This window comes from Lepidochelys olivacea, assembly GCF_965140295.1.
Source record: "Lepidochelys olivacea isolate rLepOli2 genome assembly, chromosome: 17".
In the NCBI taxonomy this organism is placed as follows: Eukaryota; Metazoa; Chordata; order Testudines; family Cheloniidae; genus Lepidochelys; species Lepidochelys olivacea.
In genome coordinates this window covers 1,221,460-1,249,445 of record NC_140427.1, presented here as the reverse complement: position 1 = coordinate 1,249,445, position 27,986 = coordinate 1,221,460, and the positions used below count along the sequence as shown (strand labels likewise).

At 44.7% G+C, this 27,986-nt stretch overlaps 1 protein-coding gene across 1 annotated transcript in view; it reads right to left on the bottom strand.

Annotated features, from left to right (window-relative positions):
• The window catches only part of SLC13A2 (solute carrier family 13 member 2), a gene marked incomplete at its 5' end in the record, with an annotated part of 33,896 nt that extends 6,524 nt beyond the window's left edge, over positions 1 to 27,372 (bottom strand). Inside the window, 9 exons of the mRNA XM_084650976.1 lie at positions 404 to 525; positions 1,389 to 1,501; positions 1,754 to 1,975; positions 7,337 to 7,459; positions 9,026 to 9,212; positions 10,234 to 10,460; positions 12,033 to 12,169; positions 12,525 to 12,653; positions 27,271 to 27,372. Coding sequence (XP_084507102.1) covers positions 404 to 525; positions 1,389 to 1,501; positions 1,754 to 1,975; positions 7,337 to 7,459; positions 9,026 to 9,212; positions 10,234 to 10,460; positions 12,033 to 12,169; positions 12,525 to 12,653; positions 27,271 to 27,372 — 1,362 coding nt within the window. The remainder of the gene's footprint in view (positions 1 to 403; positions 526 to 1,388; positions 1,502 to 1,753; positions 1,976 to 7,336; positions 7,460 to 9,025; positions 9,213 to 10,233; positions 10,461 to 12,032; positions 12,170 to 12,524; positions 12,654 to 27,270) is intronic.
• Positions 27,373 to 27,986: the final 614 nt, after the last annotated feature.

Here is a 27,986-nt window from a genome sequence, read left to right as displayed (position 1 = left end):
ATACAGCACTGAACAGTAAAGAAGCTTGAAATCGTTTGGAATCCCATCATGGCAGATCTTGCCTGCCTGTGCCTCCTCACACTTTGGCAACACTTGGGCAGCTTGTCATGCCAATAAGTCATCATTGAATTGCATTATTTGATGTGTTTGGCCCTTCCCGCATGAGTCCCCTGCTCAGAATCACAGTTAGTTGTTCTGCCTCCGTGGGTAGTGGCTGTGTCATCTGTGAGTAGCAGCAATAGGGACTCAGGAGCCAGCACAAGAAGTGTTCTTAATGCTGGTCATGGACATTTGGTGCTACTAGAGTGCCCTCTGGTGTTCCACAGGGTGCAAAAAAACAAAGATAAAATAAAACCTTGTCCAGTTAGACAAATGTTTCCGGTAAGCAGACAGATGAAGTTACCTCACTGCCTTTGGCCAGGGCAAAGCCACCTCCCAGCAAAATCACAATGTTCCAGGGCATCTTCTGATTAACCGTCTTCCAGTCCAAGAGAGCAGGGAGCACTGAAGTCTGTCTTGTGCTATCTAAAATCCAGAACCAATCTGTGAGCCACAGGGATGGAGAGCACATCCAGGGGAGCATCTCTGCACTCCACTCCCAGGGACAAGGGGAAAGTGTAAGCTGCAGCAGCTTTGTGGGCATTGGTCCAGCTGTTTCTTTAGTTGCTCTGGTGCACATTGCTCCTCTGACAAGCAGCAGCAGTGCCCACAATATAGCCCTTCTCTCAGCTCCATGCTCCCAGTGTAGCTGAGAATTTGTACTAAGACACAGCAACACTACTAGTATCTGATGCCTGTGAGATTCCCCACCTCTTGCATTTCCTCCTGGGAGTGGAGCGCTGGAGCAACATGAGATGGGGTAGGGGAAAAACTTCCAATCAGTGAGATCTACTAGACTATGGGATTGTCTCCTAAAGGAAGGGACAGAAGCTTCATCACTTCAAACTTTTTAAACTAGACTAGAGAAAACACTAGTGAGTAGGTCATAGGGAACTCGCCCTGACCCCCAGAAGGTGGAAGAATGGACTAGATGTGTGGGAACATATTCTCAGAGCTGCTAGGTATCCCCCCAGGAAATTTTATGTCTCCTCCTTGACTCTCCAGCTTCAGCAGTGATGATACATGCATATAATGCCCTTTGCTGGGCAGTGTCTCATTTAATTTATGTACCAGAAACGGAATCACTCTGTGATCAGCGAACTGCACAGTGGAAAGCATATAATTTCAGTCCTGCAGGAAACCCCAAACAGCTCTGAAGACACATCCCCAGCACTGTTCTTTGGCTCCTTGGAATTGTTCAGTGTTTGAAATTCCCTTTGTAAATCCAAGATGCAGGGAAACTTCCTGTGTCCTATTTTGATTTTCTGGTGTACTGAGCTAGTTCTTACCTTGTTGTTGCACTTGCTGAGCCCTATTACGACATAGGTAGGTGGGGATCTCTGAAGGGATTAGGAACATCAAAAGTGAAATGAAGATGACAACTGTAGCATCAGTCACATAACTGCAAAAGATTGATCCAGAAATGAGTCTAGTATGTTTGGCGGGGGTATTGAAGGAGCTAGGGCAGCACAATCTGGGGCAAAATTTTGCATCTGGATTTGGCATGGTACTGGCCAGAAGGCTAGGCCACAGACTGTGCAGGATTTATCCAGATGGGAACAGAGAAGGCAGGATGCTCTCCTGCACGCCCATACTGGATCTCTACTGTTCAGTGTTTGGCTGCTGTTTGGGGGGATGAGAAAAGCAATTATACCTTTTGCCATTCTTGTTGAAGACGTTAGTTGCCCAGCCTGGCATGAACCCAGGGTCTCTGGTAAACCAAAGCACCACCAATAATAAGAAGAGGACTGTGACAGCTATCTCTGAAAATCTCATGGGGCCCAGCTTCTTGTGCTCATCCTTGATAACCCTGTAAGCCATTTTCTGCTTTGCCTTCATAGACGCACTAGCTCCACAACCAAAATTCTTCCGAAAGCTAGAATAAAACAGAGAAGCAGATGTCATAGCAATTCCCTGGGTATCTGCAGCATTTAAAAGAACATACTGAATTGGCATCCGAAGTCTGTACTTCTCGGCATGCCAAAACCACTGTTATTGATTTGTCTGACCGTAGCGCCCAGGAGCCCTAGTCAGGGACCAGGACCCCACTGTGCTTGGTGCTGCACAGGCATAGAATAAAAAGGCAGTCCCTGTGCCACAGAGCGTACAGGCTAAATGTGAGACAAAGGACACTAGACAGGCACAGAGAGAGATGGCAGGTACAAGGAAACAATGAGAAAATGGTCAGCTCTGGTCTCAGTGCACCATCGGTTAACTGGTGTCAAGTTTTTTGTAGGCATTGAGGCAAAGGAGAGTTTTGAGGAGGGATTTGAAGGTGGAGAATGAGGTAGCTTTGAGGATGAATATGGACAGATCCTCACCAGTGTGAGGAGCAGCCTGGGAGAAAGCACCAAGGGCCTTGTTTGAACTTTTAACAAGTTGGCACTGGGGGCTGACATCATGGGCCCACTGGAGGCAGGAGCTGACATTTCAGTAGTGAATAAAAGATAATAGGTTGGGTGAAGACAGGCTGTAAAGGGTCTGTGAAGTGAAGACAAGCAGCTTTTGTACAATGTGACAGAGAAGAGGGGAGCCAGTGGAAGGATTCAAGAAGAGGGATGATGTGCTTATAGTAACCAGTTAGGAAAGTGATCTTTGCAGCAGCATTCTGAATGGATAGGAGCAGGGCAAGGCTGCATTTGTCAAGATGAGAGAGAAGGTTGTTACGGTAATGGAGATGTGAGATGCTGAGAGTATTAGCTGCATGGATGGATAGGAACGGTTGTATCTTAGAGAAGTCATGCAGAAAGAATCGGCAAGATTTAGACATAGTCTGGATGTGAAGATCTAGTTGTTGAAGATGATACCAAGGTTGTGGGCCTGAATGACAGATAGGCGGGGAACAGGTCATGAGAGACTTTGCCAAGAGTGGTTTTGGTGGAGTGGAAGTTGGCAGAAGCCAGATTGGAGAGGATCTAGGATGGAACGGGAGGAGAGGAACTCAAAATAGTGGTTGTAGACAGTGCATTCAATGAGCTTAGAGATGACAGAGAGAAAGGGCAGTAGCTGGAGAGGCAAGTGGGCTCAAAGATGTTGGGAGAAGGGGGTTAAGATGGGAGAGACAAAAGGTATTGCTACACTTTGGGATGGAGGTGTAATTTCCAGTTTGGGAAGACATTCCCAGGCTAACTGTGATCAAACTAGTGCACTAAAAACAGAAATGTAGCCACAGCAGCACAATGGATGGGAGGGGCTAGGTGCCCTGACTTCATAAGAACATAAGAATGGCATATGGGTCAGAGATGGTCCACCTAGCCCAGTATTCTGTCTTCCAACAGTGGCTGGTGCTAGATGTCTCAGAAGGAATGAGCAGAACTGGGCAGTTATCAAGTGATCCCTCCCCTGTCAACCAGTTGCAGCTTCTAGCAGTCAAAGCTTTAGGGACACCCAGTGCATGGGATGTGTCCCGGCCCAGCCTGGCTAATAGCGATTGATGGGCCTAGCCTTCATGAACTTATCTATTTTTTTTAACCCAGTTATACTTTTGGCCTTCACAACATCTCCTGGCAACGAGTTCCACAGGTTGGCTGTGCATTGTGTGAAGAAATACTTCCTTGTATTTGTTTTATACCTGCTGTTTATTACTTTCATTCAGTGACCCCTGATTCTTGTCTTATGAAAAGGAGTCAGTAACACTTCCTGATTCACTTTCTCCTCATCAGTCATGATTTTATGGGCCTCTGTCATACCCCCCGTTGTTGCTGTTTTCTAAGCTGAACAGTCTCAGTCTTTTTACTTTCTCCTCACATGGAATCTATTCCAGACCCCGATTCATTTTCGTTGCCCTTCTTTGTCACCTTTTTCAATTCTAATATATCTTTTTTGAGGTGGGGCAACCAGAACTGCATGGAGTACCAAGGTGTGGGCGTACCAAAGATTTATATAGTGGCATTATGATATTTGCTGTCTTATTATCTATCCTTTTCTTAATGGTTCCTAACATGCTCTTAGTTTTTTTGACTGCTGCTGCACACTGAGCACATATTTTCAGATAGAGATCTCGGGTCATAGTGAATAGTTTTCTTGAGAGGTATCAGCTAATTTTGACCCCATAATTTGGTATGTTTGGATTATGTTTTCCAATGTGCATTACTTTGCAATTATTGACACTGAATTTCATCTGCTGGTTTGTTGCCTAGTCGCCCAGTTTTGTGAGATGCCTTTGTAACTTTTAACAATCATCTTTGGTTTAACTGTCTTGAGTAATTTAGTATCATCTGCGAACTTTGCCCACCTCACTGTTTACCCTTTTTCCTAGAAAGAAAAGGAGTACTTGTGGCACCTTAGAGACTAACCAATTTATTTGAGCATAAGCTTTCGTGAACTACAGCTCACTTCATCGGATGCATACTGTGGAAAGTAAAGTATAGAAAGTATAGAAGATCTTCTATACTTTCCACAGTATGCATCCGATGAAGTGAGCTGTAGCTCACGAAAGCTTATGCTCAAATAAATTGGTTAGTCTCTAAGGTGCCACAAGTCCTCCTTTTCTTTTTGCGAATACAGACTAACATGGCTGTTACTCTGAAACCTTTTTCCTAGATCATTTATGAATATGTTGACTAGGACTGGTTCCAGTACAGACCCCTGGGGGACCCTCCTATTTACCTCTTTCCATTGTGAAAACTGACCATTTATTCCTACTCTTTGTTTCCTATCTTTTAACCAGTTACTGATCATGAGAGGACCTTCCCTCTTATCCTATGACTGCTCACTTTGCTTAAAAGCTTTTAGTGTGGGACCTTGTAAAATGCTTTCTGAAAATCCAAGTACACTGTATCAACTGAATCACCCTTGTCCATATGCTTGTTGACACCCTGAAAGAATTTAAATAGATTGATGAGGCATGATTTCCCTTTACAAAAGCTGTGTTGACTCTTCCCCCACATATCTTATTCATCTGTGTGTCTGATAATTCTTTTCTTTATTATAGTTACCTTGTACTGAAGTTAGGCTTATTGGCCTGTAATTGCCAGGAGCAGCTCTGGAGTCTTTTTTAAAAATCGCTGTTTAAAAATCTGGCACAGAGGCTGATTTAAGTGATAGGTTACATACCATAGTTAGGAGTTCTCCAGTTTCCTGAGTTCCTTCAGAACTCTTGAGTGATATTGTCTGGTCCTGGTGACTTCTTACTGTTTAATTTATCTATTTGTTCCAAAACCTCCTCTACTGACACCTCAATCTGGGGCAGTCGCTCAGATTTGTCACCTGAAAAGAATGGCTCAGGTGTGGGAATCTCCCTCACAATCTCTGCAGTGAAGACTGATGCAAAGAATTTATTTAGCTTCTCTGCAATGGTCTTGTCTTCCTTGAGTGCTCCTTTAGCACCTTGATCTTCCAGTGCCCCCACTGATTGTTTGTCAGGCTTCCTGCTTCCACTGTACTTACAAATTTAGCTGTTAGTTTTTGTCTCTCTTTCTCTGCTCTTTAAATTCTTTTTTGGCCTGCCTAATTATGCGTTTACACGTGACTTGCCAAAGTTTATGTTCCTTTCTGTTTTCCTCAGTAGGATTTGACTTCCAATTTGTAAAGGAGGCCTTTTTGCCTCTCATGGCCTCTTTTACTCTGCTGTTTAGGCATGGTGGCAATTTTTTGATCTTCTTACTATTTTTTTTCTTCTAATTTTGATTCAGAGTATACATAGTTTGAGCTTCTAGTATGGTGGTTTTAAAGAGTTTCCATGCAGCTTGCAGGCATTTCACTCTTGTGACTGTTCCTTTTAATTTCCTTTCAACTACTTTCCTCATTTTTGTGTAGCTCCCCTTTTTGAAGTTAAATGATACTGTGGTAGGTTTCTTTGGTATTTTCCCCCCACAAGGATGTTACATTTAACTACCTTATGGCCAGTATTACTTATCAGTTCAGCTATAGTCACCTCTTGGACCAGATCCTGTGCTCCACTTAGGACTAAGTCAAGAACTGCCTCTCCCCTTGTGGATTCCAGGACTAGCTGCTCCAAGAAGCAGTCATTAATGATATCTAGAAAGTTTATCTCTGCATCCTGTTCTGAGGTGATATATATGTAGTCAATATGGGGATAGTTGAAATTGCTCATTATTTTTGGGTTTTCTTTTTTTGTAGCCTCTCCCTGAGCATTTCACAGTCACTATCACCATCCTGGTCAGCGAGTCAGTAGTATTTTCCTTCCGCTATACACTTATTATTCAAGCATGGAATTTCTTTCCATAGATATTCTATGGTACTCCATTTAAGATTTTTATTATATTTGACTCTATATTTTCTTTCACATGTAGGGCCACTCCCCCAAGAGTGTGACCATATTTTGTACCTTGGTATTACTGTCTCCTATTGATTGTCGTTGTTCCACCAAGTTTCTGTGATGCCTGTTATATCAATATCCTCATTTAATACCAGGCCCTCAAGTTCACCCATCTTTTTATTTAGACTTCTAGCATTTGTATACAAGCACTTAAAAATGTGTCACTATTTAGCTGTCTGCCTTCATGTGATGGAATTGAATGGGACTCTTTTGTTTGTCTGTTTCCCTGCAGTTCCTACCCGTATGGGTAAGTGGTAAGTGGATTTCCTGGGGAATCCTTGGGGAGTGGATAATACAAATTCTCTGATTATGCAAAACCCCTCCTTTTGAAGCTATGTCCAAAGGAGAGGGTGACTGCTGGGTGATTACCAGTTCCTGGAGATTGGCGATCAAAGGCCCCAGATGTATAAAGAAACAGCTCATCTGCTCAGTCTGGGTGCTGGTTCCAGATCTAAAGACCATTAGGAACATGTAAACACAGGGAAAATCCTGCTGTGGGGTTTGAAGCAATGACCCCTATGTTGAAGTTGGGAGTAACCTCTGGTAAGCTTTTTACCATGCAGATAGTTTCTTTTATTGTATTTATATGCATTCTCTGTAATGGTTTTACATTCAGAATAAATATGCTTGCTTAGAAGGAGCTGAGCGGTAACTTGTCACTGGTCATAGACTTGGAGAGAAAGCAAAGCCCAGGCGCTGACCTTTAGGCAGACTGGCTTGCTAGGGATATCACAGTGTAGATCAGGGAGTGTGCAGCCTTAAAACCCCTGGTCAGAAGGGAGTTGGACAAGGATTCCTATCCAGAAAAAGGTGATGGCTGGAGATCTGAAACACGACTGGGAACTCCTGGAGCAGATCACAGAGCAAGGAATATAGGTGTAGTTACGCTGAAACTGTGACAGGATCAATGGCAGAAGCATCAATTTATATTTGTTTCAATGAGCATAAAGTACTTACTCAAATCCCAAGAACATTATCTGGAGCCAAATCCAGGAAAGAGCCAGCAATAGTAACATGGTAGGGAAAGCAAACATGAACCAGGAAGCGAAGTTCACCACATTGTTATTGGCAGGAAAGAGCCTGGAAGTATAAACAGATGTCACCTGTACAACTGCACTCATTTCTGCCTCATAATCTGTGGCCCAGAGAGGAGAGGGAGCTGTGGGGCCAGACCAAAAATGATCTTGTCCTGGTTCTCCCTTCCTCAGAATAGTGTCAAATTTATTTTGTCCTTCTCTGCTTTGGCCCCAGCCCAAGGTTACTGATGTAAGCAGTGTCAGGATGAGCTCCACCCTGACATCTGGTGGTGAGGTGTGGCAAGTTGTGGAAAAGAACTTCAGGGGCTGATCTCATTTGCATAGGCACACCCACCCCGTCTAGAATGAGGCCATAGCTGCCCAAATGGTCACTTTGGCTGCTGTGGGATCCCCAGTGTCTCTGTTATTGGGGCAGGAAGAATAAATTGTTATTACCCTGCTTATGGGAACTGTGCTTGGAACTGTACTTGGCCTTTTGTTATGATGGAGGGACTCACCATCAACTAAGTAGCACTTGCTAGGCAAGCGTCATGGGTTCCAAAACTCTGTGAATTGAGAGGCTGGGGACAAGTATTAATACTTAGTGACATGGGCCCCTTGGTGAGGGCCTTACATGCTAATTGCACTTCCTCCTCGCTCCACTGTGGAATATCAGAGCTAATTTTGATTCCATTAGGAGTCTAGTCACAGGCTGCTGAGCTCACTTTGGGCTAATGGTGCTCCAGCACTGAGGCTCCCCTACTACAAGCTGAATTCACCAAAGAGCTGAACTGACTAAGAGCTGAAATCACTGAGCGTCGTGTTAAGTCGCGGGGGAGCCTGAAGAGATAGTGTGGAGCAGTTTGCGGGATGGCCGGAGTGCCTTGTGGACAGGCTGGTGGAGCAGTTCATAGGACGGCGGGAGCTGCTTGTGGGACGTGGAGCACTTCGTGGACCGGCTGGTGGAGCAGTTTGTGGGACGGCGGGAGCTGCTTGTGAGCCGCAGAGCTGAGTGAAGCAGTTCGTGGGGCAGCTGGCGGAGCGAAGGCCTATGGAGCTGTGGGGCGGTCAGCTTCAAATCATGTAAGGTGCCCCTTACCTCTCCCTCCTCCCCCCCCCCTTCTCCACCCAGGTTGGGAGGTAAAGCTCTGCAGATAAACTTTCAAACTCTGGGGCTGCCCTGACCAGGGACAGAGACTTTTGGGTCACTGGACTTTTGGGACTTTGGGTGATTTGGGGTTGCTGAACTCAAGAACCAAAGGGAAAGGGCATGCCCCAATTTGCTTGGGGTGGGTTTTTTGCTCATGGGTTGTGTTATGAATCCTGTTGGTGATGTTTCCCCAACATAATGCCAATTGTTTCTCTCTGTTATTAAAAGGCTTTTTGCTATACTCAGACTATGTGCTTGCGAGAGGGGAAGTATTGCCTCTTGGAGGCGCCCAGCGGGGGTGGTATATATTTGTCCCAGGTCACTGGGTGGGAGCTCGAGCCGGTTTGCATTGTGTTGTTGGAATGGAACCCCTAGATATTGAACCCGACCCTTGTTGCTGCCAACTCTGATGGGCAGAAGGGTTACACTACTAACAGACAGCAATTCTGGGGGTGCAGTCCCAAACCTCTCTGTACTCACTCATCAATCTGTCCCTTCATCACCAGGTTGGGGGTAGTACCAGTCAGGGTTGCGATCCCTCCAATACTGGCCGCATAACAAACAGAGAGGCTCATTCCCTTGCAAAATGTCAGGTGCTTCTCCTCTTCCAGCTGCTTCACGTCTTTCAGTTTCTCCTCTTCCTCCACTGTCAGCACATGTCCATTATCTGGGTGCAAAGGCAGGAACAGGAGAAGAGTTGCACAAGCTGGGCAAGAAAGGAATTGGGAAGGTTGTTGGGCCTGCTTAACAAAGTATTTCCAGTTTAGGAAACAACAGGCTACCCCAAGGTGAGGAATGGCATCGAGACATGGTCATTTCAGGGCAGACTTTGGCAGTTCCCTGAGCCTCTGTCCCATTTCGTGTTTGCATTGATACAAAATCCGATGAAAAGAGGTTTTTTGAGAAAATTGGAATAATACACAAAATGTGAGTGTGTGATAACACCACGTGGCTACACCATGCAAACACTAGTAACTGGACTCAGCAATGTCTGAACTTGTGGGAGGAAGTGGGAGAAGAAAACACATTCAGGAACACAGGCAACTGGAGAACAGGCAGCTCATCCCACATCAGGACCTGATTAAAAAAAGCTTGTGATTGAAATTCAAGGACACTTGAGTAGAATCAAGGGGTCAGAAAAGAAGAGGAAGTCTGATAAAGAAAGGGAGCTGCCTGTTCACAAATTCATAGATTTTAAGGCCAGTAGGAGATCACTGTGATCTTCTAACATGATCTCCTTCATGAAACAGGCCAGAGAACTGCACACTGCCATCCATGTATCAAGCCCAATTATTTGTGGTTGAGGTACAGTATATATTTTTAGAAAGACAACCGACTTGATTTAGGGAATCCAAGTGATGGAGAATTTGATACCTCCCTATGACCGTTACTCCAGTGATTAATTACCCTCACTTAAAATTTGCACCTTATTTCCAGTTTGAATTTTTCTGACTTCAGCTTCCATCCACTAGGTCTTGTTATACCTTTTTTTGCGAGATTAAAGAGTTATCTCATATCAGAAATCTTCTCTGATATAGTCTGGATGCCATAGACATCTTCCTCCCTTATTAAGTTAAAATTTAGAAGCAGCGATGAATGTTGAGGCCAGAAGCACCTAAGGTGGAGATGGAGAAGGCACCTGCATATCCTCCATTACCCTAAAGAAGAAAACGCCTACAGCTACGCACCTTGTGTTTGTGTCTCTTGAGAGGAATCTGATTTACTTGGTGCTTCCTGCAGCTCGAAGGCTTTGTTGATGCTCTCAGCCACGCGCCCAGCTGGGCTGGTCTCATGCTCCGACTTGTGCAGCTGCTCCAGGACAGCTTGGGCTATTGGTATCATCATGGCAGTGGTGGCAGTGTTGCTGATCCACATAGACAGAAACGCAGTGACAGACATGAAGCCCATAAACAGCCTGCAATGAAGAGGACTATGTGAAGCTCACTTCAGAAGTCAAGGGCACAGTCTTTCCTCACAGTGCTCCATTACCCCATTTCTCTCCCACCCCACAGGCACAAAGAAGGACAAAATTATCTTCAATTCTCTCAGTCACTTAATGGCCTGGATTTTGTTGGCATGTAAATTCGCTACTAGCCCAGGTTCTTCTCGGGGAGGAAGGAGGATGAAAGGCAGGGAAGAAGAGGGAGTCTAGGAGAGGATGGAGAGGTTTCCAGGAGAAAAAGATACATATGGCAACAGCTTGTTTGACAGGATCCATGCATGATTGCACTGAAAACCATTCCATGCTGTGGCTAGAATTCTGTATAGGTTTTATTGTGGTATAAAGACTGTCCTGTCAGCTCCTGTTCCTCTGGGGAAATGCATTAATTAGCTGTTGACTAGCTAATGTGTCCTGGACTGGGGTACAGGGCACGGCCAGGGTGAGCATTTCCAGTGGTGGATCTCCTTGTACAGAGAGCTCTCTTTGTTAGGAAACGAAGTTAGCACTAGGGGAGAATAGCAGCACAGAGCTTTTGGCTTGTAACGTACAGTACATCCCACACAGATCATCATTACAGAATGGTACCAAGGCCATGCATGGGCAGAGGGCCCTTAACACAAGATTAGATGAAGTTTGCCCAGCTGAACAGATCTGAAATTGGGGTGATAGTGACCTGGGGGGACAGCTAATTGTGTAACACTGTCGTCTGGGAGAGAATTTATTTTTGAGCCCAGATAGTGATCAGTTAACACTGTTAAGCTTGAGAATCAATAATCTTTGTAATTTATCCCACCTCTTATCACTGCAGTTTCTGTTCTGATTCATATAAAAGTCTAGTCTTCCTTTGGATCTTACCACATTATTTTACAGCAATGAGATACACAAGCTAATTACAAATTATGTACAAAAGTGTTTTGGGTTTTATTTATTTTTATCCTATTGTCTTATAACATCCTCAAATGTTCCCTTGTTCTTGTGGTATGGGACAAACTAGATAGGATCATATAGCTTTCTCTGTATATTTTATAGACCTCTGTAATTTTGCCTTACAATTATCATTCAAAACCAAATTGCTCCTGGTTTTCTAATCTCTTTAAATACAGATACCCCAAGTCCCCACTCAGGATCATAATCATTAACACAGTGCTTTTCTATGGGTCTGGTTATGCTGTTCCCTTTCTCACTGTCATTTAGCTACATAATATTAAATATTTCTTATTAAGTCAGTCCTTCCATCCAATATATAGACAGGGGAAAGAAAGAGAGCTGGCTGCAGTACATATCGGAGAACACAGGAGTTCATTACTCATATCACACATCACACAGGAGACTCCCAAACCCCACATAGCCTTCTGGCTGAAATGAGATGAGAACCAAATGCAAACAAAGAGCCCGAATCAAGACAGCTCTTAAATGATGGACGTCGGCATGTACTTTGGTGCTTTCCTGAATCAGGAATGAAAAGATTTCCAAACTCCTTCCCTGGGTGGAATCTGGTCTTCTCACTGACTGCCCCCTCCCCCCACTTCAGAGGTTCTCACTCACAGGGCTGGTCTGACCCCAAGGATTAACAAGACCCCCAGGGCGATGCGCTTGTGTAGGTTGCAGTGTTCAACAGCAATGGCCACCATCAGCCCCCCGATGAAGAGCATGTTGGTGTCCTTCAGATACTCCATACAGACCTGTAACAGAAAACAGGGGAGAGAAAACAGTCAGAGAGAGAAGCCAGACAGTCAGAGAGAGAATATTTACTGAAGGAGGGTCAGAGACACTGTTATGCAGGCTACATGCATCCCATACTGCTAATAATTTTCCTTTGGTTTCACTTCTGGAGCTGGACCCAGCATTCATTCCAGGTGGGCAGAGAAATTCTTTGTTCTGTGAGCCTTCTCTCTGGGTGCCAGTCATGCAGTTTCCTCCCCCTCAACACTGCGTGTTGAAACCATCCTGTCCCTGTAGACTGACCAGATGAGAGACATCCAGACACACTGAGAGAAATTGATGGGGACGCAGATAGGTAAGAGCCAGATCTCTTACTTTAGTTGAATCCATTATGTTCATGAGCGGGAATAGCACGACAGGAAAAAGGGCAGTAACACCCAATGGCAGGACTTCCATACACCAGAACAGCGCCATCAGGATGATAACATAACCACATCGGGCTTCCTGAAAGAGAATGCGCACAATCAGAGCACACTGCACAGCTGACTGAGACGCTAGCCCACAAGCTTATTCATACGCTCTTACTAAGCATTCAGTCAGAGGCCTGCTTCTAGCCTCTTTCTCCCAACTGTGCCCCAGGTAGAGAAGGGGAACAGATCCCAGTTATCTGCCTCCTGTCATGGAGAAAAGGGCAAAGCATTCAGTGACCTTGTCAGAGATCTGGGATAGAAATAAGGGGGCAGCATTTACGGTGACCTTGTGGAAGAGTCTTTACAAGGAAACGCAAAACTTATACACAGAAAAAGAAATATATCACTGACTTTGAACCCTGCCCAGATAAGGCGGAAGTTCTGAACAGACTCCTTGATTTTGCTGATGGTAGCAACTTCTCCCTGATTTACTTCTGTCTTTGAATGATTGAACAGCTCAGTTAGTCTTTGGTTCAGTTCACTTTTCTCCTGACCTGTTTCATGCAGTGGCCCAGATGAACTCTGATTGGTTTCCGCAGCCTTGATTTCTAGCATTGTAAATCATTATATGTTTACTTTTCATTTGATTTTTCACAATTAGCCGCAGCCTTTGCACAGGCTAATTGACAAACTATAATCACAGTTCAACTTCAGTTCCTAATCACTGGGATTTCTTTTTTTATTTTGTATTGTTGTAAAATGCCCTTTGCAATTCACAAAATTATTCAAAAACTTCTTCCTTCCCCATTGTGAAACGATCCCAACGTTTGTTTCCTACCCTTTCTCCAGGGGACTTTGGCTTACTTCTGCTCTGGAAGACCATTCCAGCTTCTAAATTAAACATATTTACTTCATTACATCACCTCAAGGTGATCTGAAATAGCATGTTGCATGGGGATTCTTTCCTTGGGGAGAGGAAGGAATCATGGGCTGTAAGGTGCCCTCTCCAGACAAGGGGTCTCTTTTACCAGTGTGTTACTCCAGTTTTTATGACATGCCTGCATTTATTTCGGTGTAGTTCCTCAGGTGGTAACACAGTGGTGACTCAGGCCCGAGGGAAGGAATCAGCCTTGTGGTGGGGACTGAGGGGAGGTGGCTTACATCTCCCTCATTCTGCGACTGACTCAGAAGTGTGGGTCAATGCTGGAAAGCGTGACTAGCAGGAAGTTTGCAGAGGGATTTGAAGAAGAAAAGAGTTATGTGGAATCTGGAATCGAGATAATTTCAAACCTATCTGGCAATGTGGGAGACAGCACAGAGATCTTCTGGAGAATGCTCTAAAGGGAGTGGGACGGAATGGTCTGAGCACAGGATCTAAGTAGAGGAATAGCACTAGACAAAAGCTGAAAAGCAGGCACGGACAGACCTATGAAGACCCAGGAAAGCAAGAGGCAAGCATGACTATGGCATGGAAAGAGATGGAGAGCTTGTGATGTAGAAGGATGAAAGGTGAGATTGAGTAGGCCAGAGAGTAGAAAGTTGCAGTACTTTAGGTAGAGATTACCAGGTCCTGGATAAGGGTTTCAGCAGCAGGAATGGGGGGAAGAGAGGGATTTCTGAGGAAAGGAAAGGATGGATTTTGGCCCCCCATATTCAGTGGCAACCACAGAAACTTTAAAAAGTGCAGTTCCCTAGTTAAATATTCCATCAAGCCGAACATTAATTGGAGTTTCCCAATGTTGATTAATCCATCTCTCCCATTTAGTGTACCTATGAGAAGCCACTGGGTTCTCTTGGCAAAGCTGTCAGTGAGAATCCCTGGCAAGTCCTGGGATGCTGACACATTCCACCTGCACAGGGTCACCTCCAATAAAGCTTGTCAGGAACACAGTGACAGGAAAGGGGGAGTATGGGGGGCCTAATAATATTTCACATTGTATGGCTCCAACCCAGGGACAGTGAAGAATTCAGTGATTATGGGCCTTGGTTTAGACTCTCTCCTCAGAACATTCCCCCACATCCTACTCCATTGGGATTTATAAAAACGAAAAATAGAAACTGTCTGGAGGCCTGGAAAAGGGATATCAGTGCTACTGGCAACCAGCGGGGCCATCAGTTATCCCCAGGGACAGAGATACTTCTGTCTCCATTCATACACCCTCCACTCTAGATCTTGCACATCCTGCTACTGCTCCGGTTTCAGAGTAACAGCCTGTGTTAGTCTGTATTCGCAAAAAGAAAAGGAGTACTTGTGGCACCTTAGAGACTAACCAATTTATTTGAGCATAAGCTTTCGTGAGCTACAGCTCACTTCATCGGATGCATACTGTGGAAAGTATAGAAAGTATACTATACTGTGGAAAGTATAGAAGATCTATATACTTTCTATACTTTCCACAGTATGCATCCGATGAAGTGAGCTGTAGCTCACGAAAGCTTATGCTCAGATAAATGGGTTAGTTTCTAAGGTGCCACAAGTACTCCTTTTCTTTTTGCTACTGCTCCGAATCCTGTTCATGCTCCAGGGGACGCCATGACCACCAGCCTGGCATTCAGGATATAATTCTTTGAGAGGTGTGTGTGTGTGAGAGAGAGACAGACAGACAGAGAGGTGAAAGTTTACACCCTCCTTCCAAGTCAAAGCTGGTTATCAGATTAGATGGTCTAGTGAAGCTCCAGGCATCAGGCTCAGCTCAGTGGCTGGGTTTCTGTGTGGTGTTGATTATTTGCCTTTTTATCTTTGTCAATTTCTGCTTCCTTTGGCTTTAGAGAAAGCCTTTATAATTCTGTTTGTTTTACCCTTGTTCACACAACAGTTTATCTCAGGGCCCTAGCCATATCTCCCAATGGGGCAAGTTAATTACTAGGAAGGTATGCTGGTTAATTGTGAGGGATCAGACATCTGAGTGTGGCATTATGCGTCCTGCCCCTTCCCTTTGTTTTTTTTTTCCCCCCTTTTAGTGTAGGTGTTAGCTTGACAGCCCTGTACACTGAAGATGCACTGTTGGGCCAGTGTAAGAGTGCAAGCTTCTCCCATATGGCCCAGCAGTGTGCCCAATCTTAACCTGTAAAGGCCACATTTAGACTTGGAGGGTCAGAAATATTTTCTGTCTCTCCAGGGCCTAGTCAGTCCTTGGCCTCTGCTGAACTGTAGATGCCAGTTGGTGGCCTTTGTGACACTGAATTGAGATCTACCAAATCTTTCCACAAGAGATACCAAAGACCTGATAAAATGGTAACTTCCAGGCACTACCAACTTTGGCTGGGTTTGAAACCATGACTTAGTAGTGAAAAGTTCTGGATCCCATTCCCCAGCCACATAAGCAGTTATCTGAGTTAAGTCCCATTTAATTTCATTAACTACTTTTTTTGCTACTTCACTTTACACTGTTAGAAAAACATGTACATAGTCATGTATTATGTGTCTTTGTGTCTTATACTGTCGCAGACTGGGGACCCCCACGCTGCAGGGAGCACTGCTTTGTCTGTATTTATACAGAGCCTAACACAATGGGGCCCAGAACCCAACTGGGGCCTCTGAGTGCTACTGCAATGCAAATAATAACAATCACAAATCTTGGCATGCAAATGACCAGGAAATCAGACTGACAGAATACTTGCTGACAAGCCATGATTCAGTTAGTTGAGGTTGTAAATAGTGATCACTGTAATACTAATAAGAAAAAGAAAGCATTATTAAAATACCACAGTTATATATAAATAGTTGAGAGTTAAGATTTCTCACATTCTGAACTCTGACCCTGTATCCTGACCACCTGTTCTCTGCAGAGACACCTGAATCACGTCAGAGGATTACATGTATGTGGGATATTCCACTGAGTCCATATTTTGAAGAGTAAAAGATGCAGACTGGGCTCTTTGACCAAAATTTTCAAACGTGACAAGTGATTTTGGGTGAGATGTTCAAGGGGCATGATTTTCAGAGAGGGCTGAGTGCCTGTCTTCTGAAAATCAGGCTCCATTAAGGTGTCTCAGATTGGACATCCAGAAATTTGAATCAGAGAGGTTGCAGAAAAGAGCCACAACAGTTATTTGAGGGATGGAGAAAAATGCCTTACACAGGGAGAGACTTAAAGAGATCAAGTTGTTTAGCTGATCAAAACAAAGATTGAGAGGTGTCTTGATTACAGTTCGTAAATACTTTCATGGGGAGAAACTACCAGATACTAAAGGGCTCTTCAATCTAGCAGAGAAAGGCCAAACAAGAACCAGTGGCTGGAAGCTGAAGCCAGACAAATTCAAATTAGAAATAAGGCATACATTTTTAACAGTTGAGGGTGATTAACCATTAGAACAAACTACTCATTTGAGATTGGCATTGAGAGAGATTCTCACTCTCTTGATGCCTTCAAATCAAGACTAGATACATTTCTGTAAGATGTGTTTTAGTCAAACACAAGTAATTGATCTCAGTACAGGGATAACTAGATAAAATTTAATGGCCTGTGATATATAGGAGGTCATTAGATGATTTAATGGTTCCTTCTGGCATTAAACTCTATGAATCTATCATCACTTTTGAAATGCTTGGCTATAGGCAGGGCCCCTTCTACTCTGTGGCATGAGGGGACCAAATTCTGAAGCAATGTTAATCTAGTCTATTGCCATGAAATACCTTTCATTCCCATTTCCCTCATCACAACCTCCCCAACTCACACATAACTATGGCTTATAGTTGAAAATACTCTATGTAAAATTTGTGAATGATTGTTTTTGGCAGAAATTATTTTTCAAGGACAGGTTTGTCACTCTGCTTTCCAGCCCAGCTCCACTCCCTGGGCTTTGGTTCCCTTCATTATGCCTAGGTGGTCTGGCTAAGGAACTCCTTCCCATCATGTGTGCCAGGAAAGGAGGGGAGCTTGTAGCCAGCTGCAGCATCTTATCTCCCCAGCTACCAGGGCCTCTTCTGTTGCACCTTTCTCCAGGCTGGCCAGCCTATGTTTCTGGCTGCCCCCACCTCACTGCAAGCTGAACTTCAGGTCTGGCTCCTTGATGCCTTGCTTCCTCATTCTATGCAACAGTGCAGGGAACATGTCCCTCTGTGGAACGCTGGAGGACAGGTCTCAGTGGGGTAGGGAAACAGAAAACAAAATGCCAGATGCCTGCCTGCATCAAAATTTAGAGTTTTATATCCATGGAATTAGAGTCCCCCTGGCTGAGGTGAATAGGACAGGTTACATTGCTCAGATATATTGTTTCAGGATGTCTGCAGACTCAGGCAGGCAACATGGCATCAGTTTGAAATCTGTTCACATTTTAAGGTTACCTCTACCACCATAAAGGCAATAACCATCAGAGAACATTTTCAAAGGCACAGAAAGAAGGTAGGCACCCAACTGCCATTGAAAGTTAATGGGAATCAAGCACTTAATACCCATTTGTGCCACTGAAAGTCTCTCCCATAAGCTGAGATTCTGCAGCAAGGGGTGAATTCCATGGTCACAAAATTGTGGAATGAACAGGGCCCTGACTCTTGGCCTTTGGCCCTAACGGAGGCTTAGCACTTGCAGCTCCCACTGCTTTCATGGGGGTTGTGGGTATGCGCAGTATCCATTGTTGTTTCTAGACTGTATCTGGCAGTATATGAAGGGAAATGTTGGTGTTTCTTGCTGTGAACAGGCAGCTGAACTATTTCTGTGCCAGTGTTTTGGGCAGTGTCCCATATGTGCTGGAGGCTATATCTACAGTGTAGTAGTTGCTGGGATTTCTGGTGAACTAGGGTTAGAATCTCATAATGCCAGTGTTCAGAAAACTGAATAGCTCTGGTTCTTTATACCATTATTGTATTTTACCAGATGGAGTTGATAGCTTATAGTCCCTATTGGAAATACGGAGGAGGATGGTGGCTGAGGAAAGAGAGTGCTGATGGACAGGGAGAGGAATGGTGTTGACAGAGTTAGAGTTAAGGGTGCTTCCATATCTGGACCTTTGCGTTTCTACACTTTCAAGCATTCACTTCATTTTTATCATTGCAACATCTAAAAACATCATTTCCATGTAATGGTATTAAATTAGAGCCAAACTGTACACACAGTGTTTTGTCTGTAAATTTCTTTAGCCTTTTAAAGAAAGTATTTAAATATATTATTATAGGCAGGACTGGTGGCACCTGCTACTATTAAGATTGTGCACCGCATCCCATTATAAGACCCTGTTTTCAGTTGTTCATAACTTTGCCAAACTTTAACCATTTGGGCTGAAATTTTACATGGCAGCTGTCTGCATCAGGCTGAAGTTTTATGGAAAATTTCAGCCAAAATGAGTCAGCCATTTCTGAGAACAAGGCTAGGGAAAAATAAATTTTTTTGTCCGTTAAAAAAAATTCTGGAGACCATTTTTGAACAGCTCTAGCAGCCTCCCCCCCACCCCCACTTTGGAGCAGGAAGCTGAAACTTGCCATTTGTCTCCGGGATGTGCCTTGTGCTGTCCTTTGAAAATCCAAATTTGGCCCAATTATAAACCTTTGTAAAATTGCAGTTTGCACATGCTCAGTAGAGACTTCTTTGATTTTAGCAACTAAAATCTCTGAAGATACCACCCTCGAGTCTCTCACAGCTCCTAGTTCTGAGCAGACTGGGCTACTAGAGGTGCCAAACCAGACTTTCCTGTAAAGGCTGCTCCTGGCTGGGCTGAGGCTGGGCACTGGAACTGCAAGCCGGGAATCTCTGTAGGGTGACCAGATGTCCCAATTTTATAGGGTCAGTCCTGATTTTGGGGTGTTTTTCTTATATAGGCTCCTATTACCCCCCACCCCCATCCCAAGTTTTCACATTTGCTGTCTGGTCACCATAAATCTCTGTCTTTTGTGCTCTCAATGACTCCCCTGCTGGCACCACTGAAGCATGGATGAGGAAATCATCTGATTCAAATGTAACGAGAACAGAAGCCAGAAGTGGGGGAGGGCAAGGATTAGACTGGGACAAGGAGTCTAGTGGGACTGGTCTGGGCAGGGTAGGAGTAGGAAAGAGAGAAACTGGGAGTAGCTGGGAAAGAGCCTGGGGTGGGGATGAGCCTGGGACTAGGAACCGAGGGAGAGGTTGGAACTGGGAGAGGGGAGGCTGGGACTAGTTGGGCCAGGCGACTGGGAGCTGGTGAGGGAAATGAGGGTAGGGACTAGGAAACAGTTGGCTGGGGGAACAACACTGAGATCAGACGAGGAGCTGTGGGAGACCAAGACTGGTTCAACAAGTAGACTGGGACTAGGAACCAGTGTGGGGAGAAACAGGAGTGGGGCAAAGGAAGACAGGTCTGACAGGAAGCTAGGAGGTGTGTGGGGGGGGGAGGGAAATGGGACTGACTGGGCAAAAAGACTAGGCCCTGGTCTACACTGGGAGTTGAGGTCAAATTTAGCAGTGTTAAATCGATTTAACCCTGCAACCGTCCACATGACGGAGCCCTTTTTTTTTGACTTAAAGGGCTCTTAAAATCGATTTCCTTACTCCACCCCCGACAAGGGGATTAGCGCTGAAATCGGCCTTGCTGGGTCGAACTTGGAGTACTGTGGACGCAATTAGACGGTATTGGCCTCCGGGAACTATCCCAGAGTGCTCCATTGTGACCTCTCTGGACAGCGCTCTCAACTCAGATGCACTGGCCAGGTAGACAGAAAAAGGCCCACGAACTTTTGAATTTCAATTTCCTGTTTGGCCAGCATGGCAAGCTGCAGGTGACCATGCAGAGCTCATCAGCAGAGGTGACCATGATAGAGTCCCAGAATCGCAAAAGAGCTCCAGCATGGACCGAACGGGAGGTATGGGATCTGATCGCTGTATGGGGAGATAACTCCGTTCCAGTTTTTGAAAAGTCAAAACATTTGTCAAAATCTCCCAGGGCATGAAGGACAGAGGCCATAACAGGGACCCGAAGCAGTGCCGCATGAAACTTAAGGAGCTGAGGCAAGCCTACCAGAAAATCAGAGAGGCGAACAGCCTCTCCGGGTCCGAGCCCCAAACATGCTGCTTCTATGATGAGCTGCATGCCATTTTAGGGGGTTCAGCCACCACTGCCCCAGTCGTGTTGTTTGACTCCTTCAATGAAGATGGAGGCAACACGGAAGCAGGTTTTGGGGATGAGGAAGAAGATGATGAGGAGGAGGAGGTTGTAGATAGCTCACAGCAAGCAAGCGGAGAAACCGGTTTTCCCAACAGCCAGGAATCTCACCCTGGACCTGGAGCCAGTACCCCCCAAACCCACCCAAGGCTGCCTCCCAGACCCGCCAGGCGGAGAAGGGACCTCTGGTGAGTGTACCTTTTAAAGTACTATACATGGTTTAAAAGCAAGCATGTTTAATGATTAATTTGCCCTGGCATTTGTGGCTCTCCTGGATATACTCCCAAAGCCTTTGCAAAAGGTTTCTGGGGAGGGCAGCCTTATTCCATCCACCATGGTAGGACACTTTACCACTCCAGGCCAGTAGCACATACTCAGGAATCATTGTAGAACAAAGCATTGCAGTGTATGTTTGCTGGTGTTCAAACAACATCCACTCTTTCAGGCTTGACAAAGCCCTGGCTGGGATGATTTAACTGGGAATTGGTCCTGCTTCGAGCAGGGGGTTGGACTAGATGACATTCTGGGGTCCCTTCCAACCCTGATATTCTATGATTCTATGATTCTTTATCTCTCTGTGTTATCCTCAGGAGAGTGATATCATTCATGGTCACGGTGGTTGAAATAGGGTGCTTTTCTTAAGGGGCCATTCATAGATTCATAGATATTTAGGTCAGAAGGGACCATTATGATCATCTAGTCTGACCTCCTGCACAATGCAAGCCACAGAATTTCACCCACCACTCCTGCAAAAAAACTCTCGCCTATGTCTGTGCTATTGAAGTCCTCAAATCGTGGTTTAAAGACTTCAAGGAGCAGAGAATCCTCCAGCAAGTGACCCGTTCCCCATGCTACAGAGGAAGATGAAAAACCTCCAGGGCCTCTTCCAATCTGCCCTGGAGGAAAATTCCTTCCCAACCCCAAATATGGCGATCAGCTAAACCCTGAGCATATGGGCAAGATTCATCAGCCAGATACTACAGAAAATTCTTTCCTGGGTAACTCAGATGCCACCCCATCTAATATCCCATCACAGGCCATTGGGCCTATTTACCATGAATATTTAATTACCAAAACCATGTTATCCCATCATACCATCTCCTCCATAAACTTATCGAGTTTAATCTTAAAGCCAGATAGATCTTTTGCCCCCACTGCTTCCCTTGGAAGGCTGTTCCAAAACGTCACTCCTCTGATGGTTAGAAACCTTCATCTAATTTCTAGTCTACATTTCCTGGTGGCCAGTTTATATCCATTTGTTCTTGTGTCCACATTGGTACTGAGCTTAAATAATTCCTCTCCCTCTCCGGTATTTATCCCTCTGATATATTTATAGAGAGCAATCATATCTCCCGTCAACCTTCTTTTAGTTAGGCTAAACAAGCCAAGCTCCTTGAGTCTCCTTTCATAAGACAAGTTTTCCATTCCTTGGATCATCCTAGTAGCCCTTCTCTGTACCTGTTCCAGTTTGAATTCATCCTTCTTAAACATGGGAGGCCAGAACTGCACACAGAGGTGCCCATTCCTGCTGGGCTGTTTGCCTGTGGCTGAACAGAATTGTTCCCCGCTGTTAGCCAGGGGGAGGGGCTAACCACGCGCTGGGGGGAGGCAAAATGCGACCTTGTAACGAAAGCACATGTGCTATGCATGTAATGTTAACAGCAAGGTTTACCGTGAAAGAGTGTACCGATTGTTCTATAAAATGTGTCTTTTTAAATACCGCTGTCCCTTTTTTTTTCTCCACCAGCTGCATGTGTTTCAAGGATCACAGGATCTTCTCCTTCTCAGAGGCTAGTGAAGATTAGAAAGTGAAAAAAATGCACTCGCGATGAAATGTTCTCTGAGCTCATGCTGTTCTCCCACACTGACAAAGCACAGATGAATGCGTGGAGGCAGACAATGTCGGAGTGCAGGAAAGCACAAAATGACCGGGAGGAGAGGTGGCAGGCTGAAGAGAGTAAGTGGTGGGCTGAAGCTGAAAGGTGGCGGCAGCATGATGAGAGGAGGTAGGATTCAATGCTGAGGCTGCTGGAGGATCAAACTCATATGCTCCAGCGTATGGCTGAGCTGCAGGAAAGGCAACAGGAGCACAGACTGCCGCTACAGCCCCTGTGTAACCAACCGCCCTCCTCCCCAAGTTCCATAGCCTCCTCACCCAGATGCCCAAGAATGCAGTGGGGGGGCCTCCGGCCACCCAGCCACTCCACCCCAGAGGATTGCCCAAGCAACAGAAGGCTGGCATTCAATAAGTTTTAAACTTTTAAAGTGCTGTGTGGCCTTGTCCTTTCCTCCTCCACCACCCCTCCTGGTGCTTCTCTCCACCACCACCCCTCCTGGGCTACCTTGGTAGTTATCCCCCTATTTGTGTGATGAATTAATAAAGAATGCATGAATGTGAAGCAACAATGACTTTATTGCCTCTGCAAGCGGTGATCGAAGGGAGGAGGGGAGGGTGGTTAGCTTACTGGGAAGTAGAGTGAACCAAGGGGCGGGGGGTTTCATCAAGGAAAAACAAACAGAACTTTCACACCGTAGTCTGGCCAGTCATGAAACTGGTTTTCAAAACTTCTCTGATGCACACCGCCCCCTCCTGTGCTCTTCTAACTGCCCTGGTGTCTGGCTGTGCGTAATCAGCAGCCAGGCGATTTGCCTCAACCTCCCACCCCGCCATAAACATCTCCCCCTTACTCTCACAGATATTGTGGAGCGCACAGCAAGCAGTAATAACAGTGGGAATATTGGTTTCACTGAGGTCTAACCGAGTCAGTAAACTGCGCCAGCGCACTTTTAAACGTCCAAATGCACATTCTACCACCAGTCTGCACTTGCTCAGCCTGTAGTTGAACAGCTCCTGACTGCTGTCCAGGCTGCCTGTGTACGGCTTCATGAGCCATGGCATTAAGGGGTAGGCTGGGTCCCCAAGGATAAGTACAGGCATTTCAACATCCCCAACGGTTATTTTCTGGTCTGGGAATAAAGTATGGGGAGGGGGAGAGACTGGGACTGATAGCAGTCCCAGAGGGGGAGACTAGGAGTGGCTGGCCAAGGTGATTGGAACTGGGATGAGAAACCTGAGCAGTAGAGTGGAACTGGGACAAGGATCCAGGGTGGGGAAGAGACAGAACAGGGACAGATTGGAGGGGATGGGGCAGAAAAGTCTGTGCCCACTAGCAAACACCCCTCCAGGGCCTAGAGTGGAACCCAAGATTCCTGAGTCTCATCATTCCTCTGCTGCCAGCAAATCTGTAAAACCCCCTAGCAACGTGTATGTCTCATCTCCCTCTGTGCTGGTCCACAGAGAGGATGACAACCTACTGCTGCTGTCAATTATTTTTGCTCTGGTTGCAGAGATCTGTGCCATGGATCTAAAGGTTCCAACCCTGCTGATAACTCATGTGGGTGTCAATATCATGCCACGTGATGGAATGTATGGGTTTTTTTCAGTTTGCTTTTTTAATTGAAATTGTGCAGGAAATTGCACAAAAATCTGAATAAATGTTAAGTTTACAAAGTCAAGTACTCAATATTTAGGAAGTTATCATATACAACCTTAATTCAGCCCTGTGATGTGTATGCATTATGATGAAGTCTAATTACATGATCAGAAACTATTTCTCCACAGAATCCCTAACTCATTTAGTGTGTAGGATGAACTATGCTCTGGAGATGAATCAGGGCTGTGTAGTGGAGGAATATGTTTGTAGGACCCTTCCTCTTTTGCTTCAGAAGTTGGAAGGTGTGTAATGAAGAGACAAAGGATTGCAGGCAGAAAAAGGATTATTTCATAGTTAGGCAGTTAAATGCCACCCTGGAGAACTGGATTCTATCTCTGCCTCTGCCACAGAATTCCAGTGTGATGCTGGGCAAGTCACTGAAACCAAACTTTTCACAGGGGATCAGTAATTGTATGTGTCTCATTTTCTGGGGGCCCAACTTGATAGCCTGGGGTCTCATTTGCAGCAATGCTGAAAACTCACAGTTGCAATGGAAGTCAATAGAAGCTGTGTTTTAAACATGTACGGTCAATATAATGCTAAGTACTCTCAAAAATATCAGGTCCTTGTTGTCTCAAATTGGGCACCCAAAATTAGTGGAATTTTTGACCTTAATCTCTGTGCCTCAGCTCACTATCTGTAAAATGGGGATAATACCGTCCCCATACCACATAGGGGTGTTGTGAAGGTTAATTAATTAATGTATGTGAAGCACTCATACTGTAGTGATGAGTGCCATAGAAAAACCCATGAAGAAATTAATAATTCTGTATCCAGTGCAGAGTTTGAATAATGGACAGTAAATAAGGCCAGGGCCAAACATTGTACAATGAGGATAAAAGCAAATTTGGAATAGCTGCTCTTTAAGTGTACATTGTCCATCCTCTGTGCACTGAATGAGGCTGGGGTCCTGTGGAAAAACATAGTATGCAATCATGTAATTAGACCATATCATAATGCATGCACAAAGGAGGGCTGAATTAAGGTTGCACAGGCAACCTTCATCCTGGTCATTTCCTGACTTTTGAGTGCTTGGCTTTATAACCTTAATAATCATAGAATCTGAAATGTCAGGCTGAAAGGGACCTTGAGACGTCATTGAGTCCAGCCCCCTGCGCTGAGGCAGGACCAAGTAAACCTAGACCAGCCTTGGCCCTTGTTTGTCCAGCCTGTTCTTAAAAACATCTAGAGATAGGGATTCCACAACCTCCCTTGGAAGCCTGTTCCAGAGCTTCACTACCCTGAGAGTTAGCGAGTTTTTCTAATATCTAACCTCAATCTCCCTTGCTGTAGATTAAACTGATTATTTCTTGTTCTACCTGCAGTGGCCATGGAGAACAATTGATCACAGTCCTCTTTATAATAAGCCTTATCATATTTGAAGGCTGTTCTCTGGCCATCCCTCAGTCTTCTCTTCTCAGGACTAAGTATGCTCAGTATTTTTAATCTTTCCAAATTGATCCGGGTTTCTAGACCTTTTATCATTTGTGTTGCTCTCCTCTGGAGTTTCTCCAGTTTGTTCACATCGTTCCTTAAGTGTGGCTCCCAAAATTGGACACAGTATTCCAGCTGAGTATGATGGGATAATTACCGCCCTCGTCTTACATAGAACACTCCTGCTGATACACCCCAGAATATTAGCCTTTTTTGCAACTGCATCACATTGCTGACTTGTATTCAATTTCTGATCCTCTATAACCCCCAATTGTTTTCAGCAGTACCTACCACCTAACGAGTTATTCCCCATTTTGTAGTTGTGCATTTGATGCCTAAGTGAAGTATTCTGCACTTGTCTTTATTGAATTTCATTGTGTTGAATTCAGAACAATTCTCCAATTGTTCTTTCACAGTTTTTTTGTGTGTGTAATTATGTGAAAAGGATGTTGAAGTTTATATTTTTTCTGCTAAAGATACTATATTGTGCTATATTATAATGTGACTGAAACACAAGACGAAAGAGTATCCAAATCAAATCCTGCGAGCAGAGTTTGTAGCCTCCCTGAACCAGTGCGGCTCATTTGAGAGTTTACATACTCTGTGTGGGCTGCACTCTGCTAGCAGAACTTCTAAACTCTAACAGACTTTGGGCAGAGTTTTTAAAGTCCACTGGAATATCTTAGCATGATCACAATTTAAAAGTCTATAGTGACTAATTCCAAGATTTGAACTTAACTTTGTCAGAAGTAATCATAAACACTAAGTGTCCCCCAGGACTTTTAAAGATTCTAGACCAAATCATTCTTTAAAAACAATTTTCCAAAAGAAAAAAAGTTCCAAAACGTTTAAAAAGGGAAACACACCTTATTTTTGTCCCATAGCTCAGAAATGCCTTGTCCTGTTGACTTATAAAACAAAAAATCCTGACAGTGTTTCCTCAGTCTCAAGACAAATCTTGAAAAATAGGAGAAAAGGCATTTTTTGAGAAAATCAGGAGGGAAGTTAAAAGTTGAGCATAAAATGCTTCCTGAGTTGAGGCTTAAAGCATGTGCTTAAGGTTAGGCACATAGGTATGGACTTTAAGCACGTGCAAAAATGCTTTGCTGAATCGGGGCCATCATCTGAAGCAAGTTACATTTTTACTGTAATTCAGTAACACATTTTCGTGATAGACCTACAAGTCTGTCTATCCAGTGAGGTCCTCATTGCTGTAGTATTCCAGGTGCCCCACCAGTTGTCTAAGGGGACTTAGCTGGAAAGGTTTCAGAGTAACAGCCGTGTTAGTCTGTATTCGCAAAAAGAAAAGTTAGTCTCTAAGGTGCCACAAGTACTCCTTTTCTTTTAGCTGGAAAGGTAAGTGTCCAGCTCAGAAACAATGGAAGTTACTCAGGGAAGGGACCTGTGGTTCCCATTTGGTTTTGTAATTTAAAAGACGCAGTGCTCTCCAAATAACTCGGAGTCTCTTAGTGCAGTGAACAGGTTTCAGAGTAACAGCCGTGTTAGTCTGTATTCGCAAAAAGAAAAGCATGAGGCATGGGAGGAGGTATTTTTTCATATTCTCTGTGTATATATAAAGTCTGCTGCAGTTTCCACGGCATGCATCTGATGAAGTGAGCTGTAGCTCACGAAAGCTCATGCTCAAATAAATTGGTTAGTCTCTAAGGTGCCACAAGTACTCCTTTTCTTTTTAGTGCAGTGAAGAGTTCTTACCTGGGTAGGAACGAGCAGCGGGAGAGGAAGAATCAGTAAAGGTACTAGCAAAGCAATCAGATAATTCCTGTGGGTCACAATCACTCTCCACACAGCAGTCATGGTGCTGGAACTAGCCCAGTGAAGAAACGTGCACAGGTCTGTTCATGGGGATTATATAAAGGCTCTGAAACATTAAACATTGACCTTGGCAGGTAGGGTGTTGTTTTTAGAACCGTGATCAGGGTGAAAGAGAAAAGAGAACAAAGAAAGGAGGGGCAGAGAAGGAAGGACAGGCCAGGAACTTTCTAAAAGGGAAATCTTTCTGATGCTTGATAAATTCAGCAGAGAATTAACTCACTGTGGCCCAACCAGTCTCAGAGGGAGACTGCAGAGATCCCAGCCTTCCTACTTCATACCCTAGGAAGAGAATTGGACTCCTTTTGTGGTGTAATTATTGCATCAGGTAATTAGGCTGTAAGGTTTTTACAGTAATTAAACCATAAAATGAGCCCAATTTCCTGCTCGTGTAAACTTGCACAGCTCCACTTACTGTTAGAGTGGCACCAGCTTACACCAGCAAAGTATGTTGCCCCTACTCTGGTCAGGCAATGTTACCCCACAAGAGCCTGGTTCTGAACTCCTCACTCACATAGAACCTCCTTGAAGGGTTGGCCTGGAGTTAGACGTTCAGGATTGGGCCCAAAGTCACAAAAACTGGGATGCACTAGGAGCTT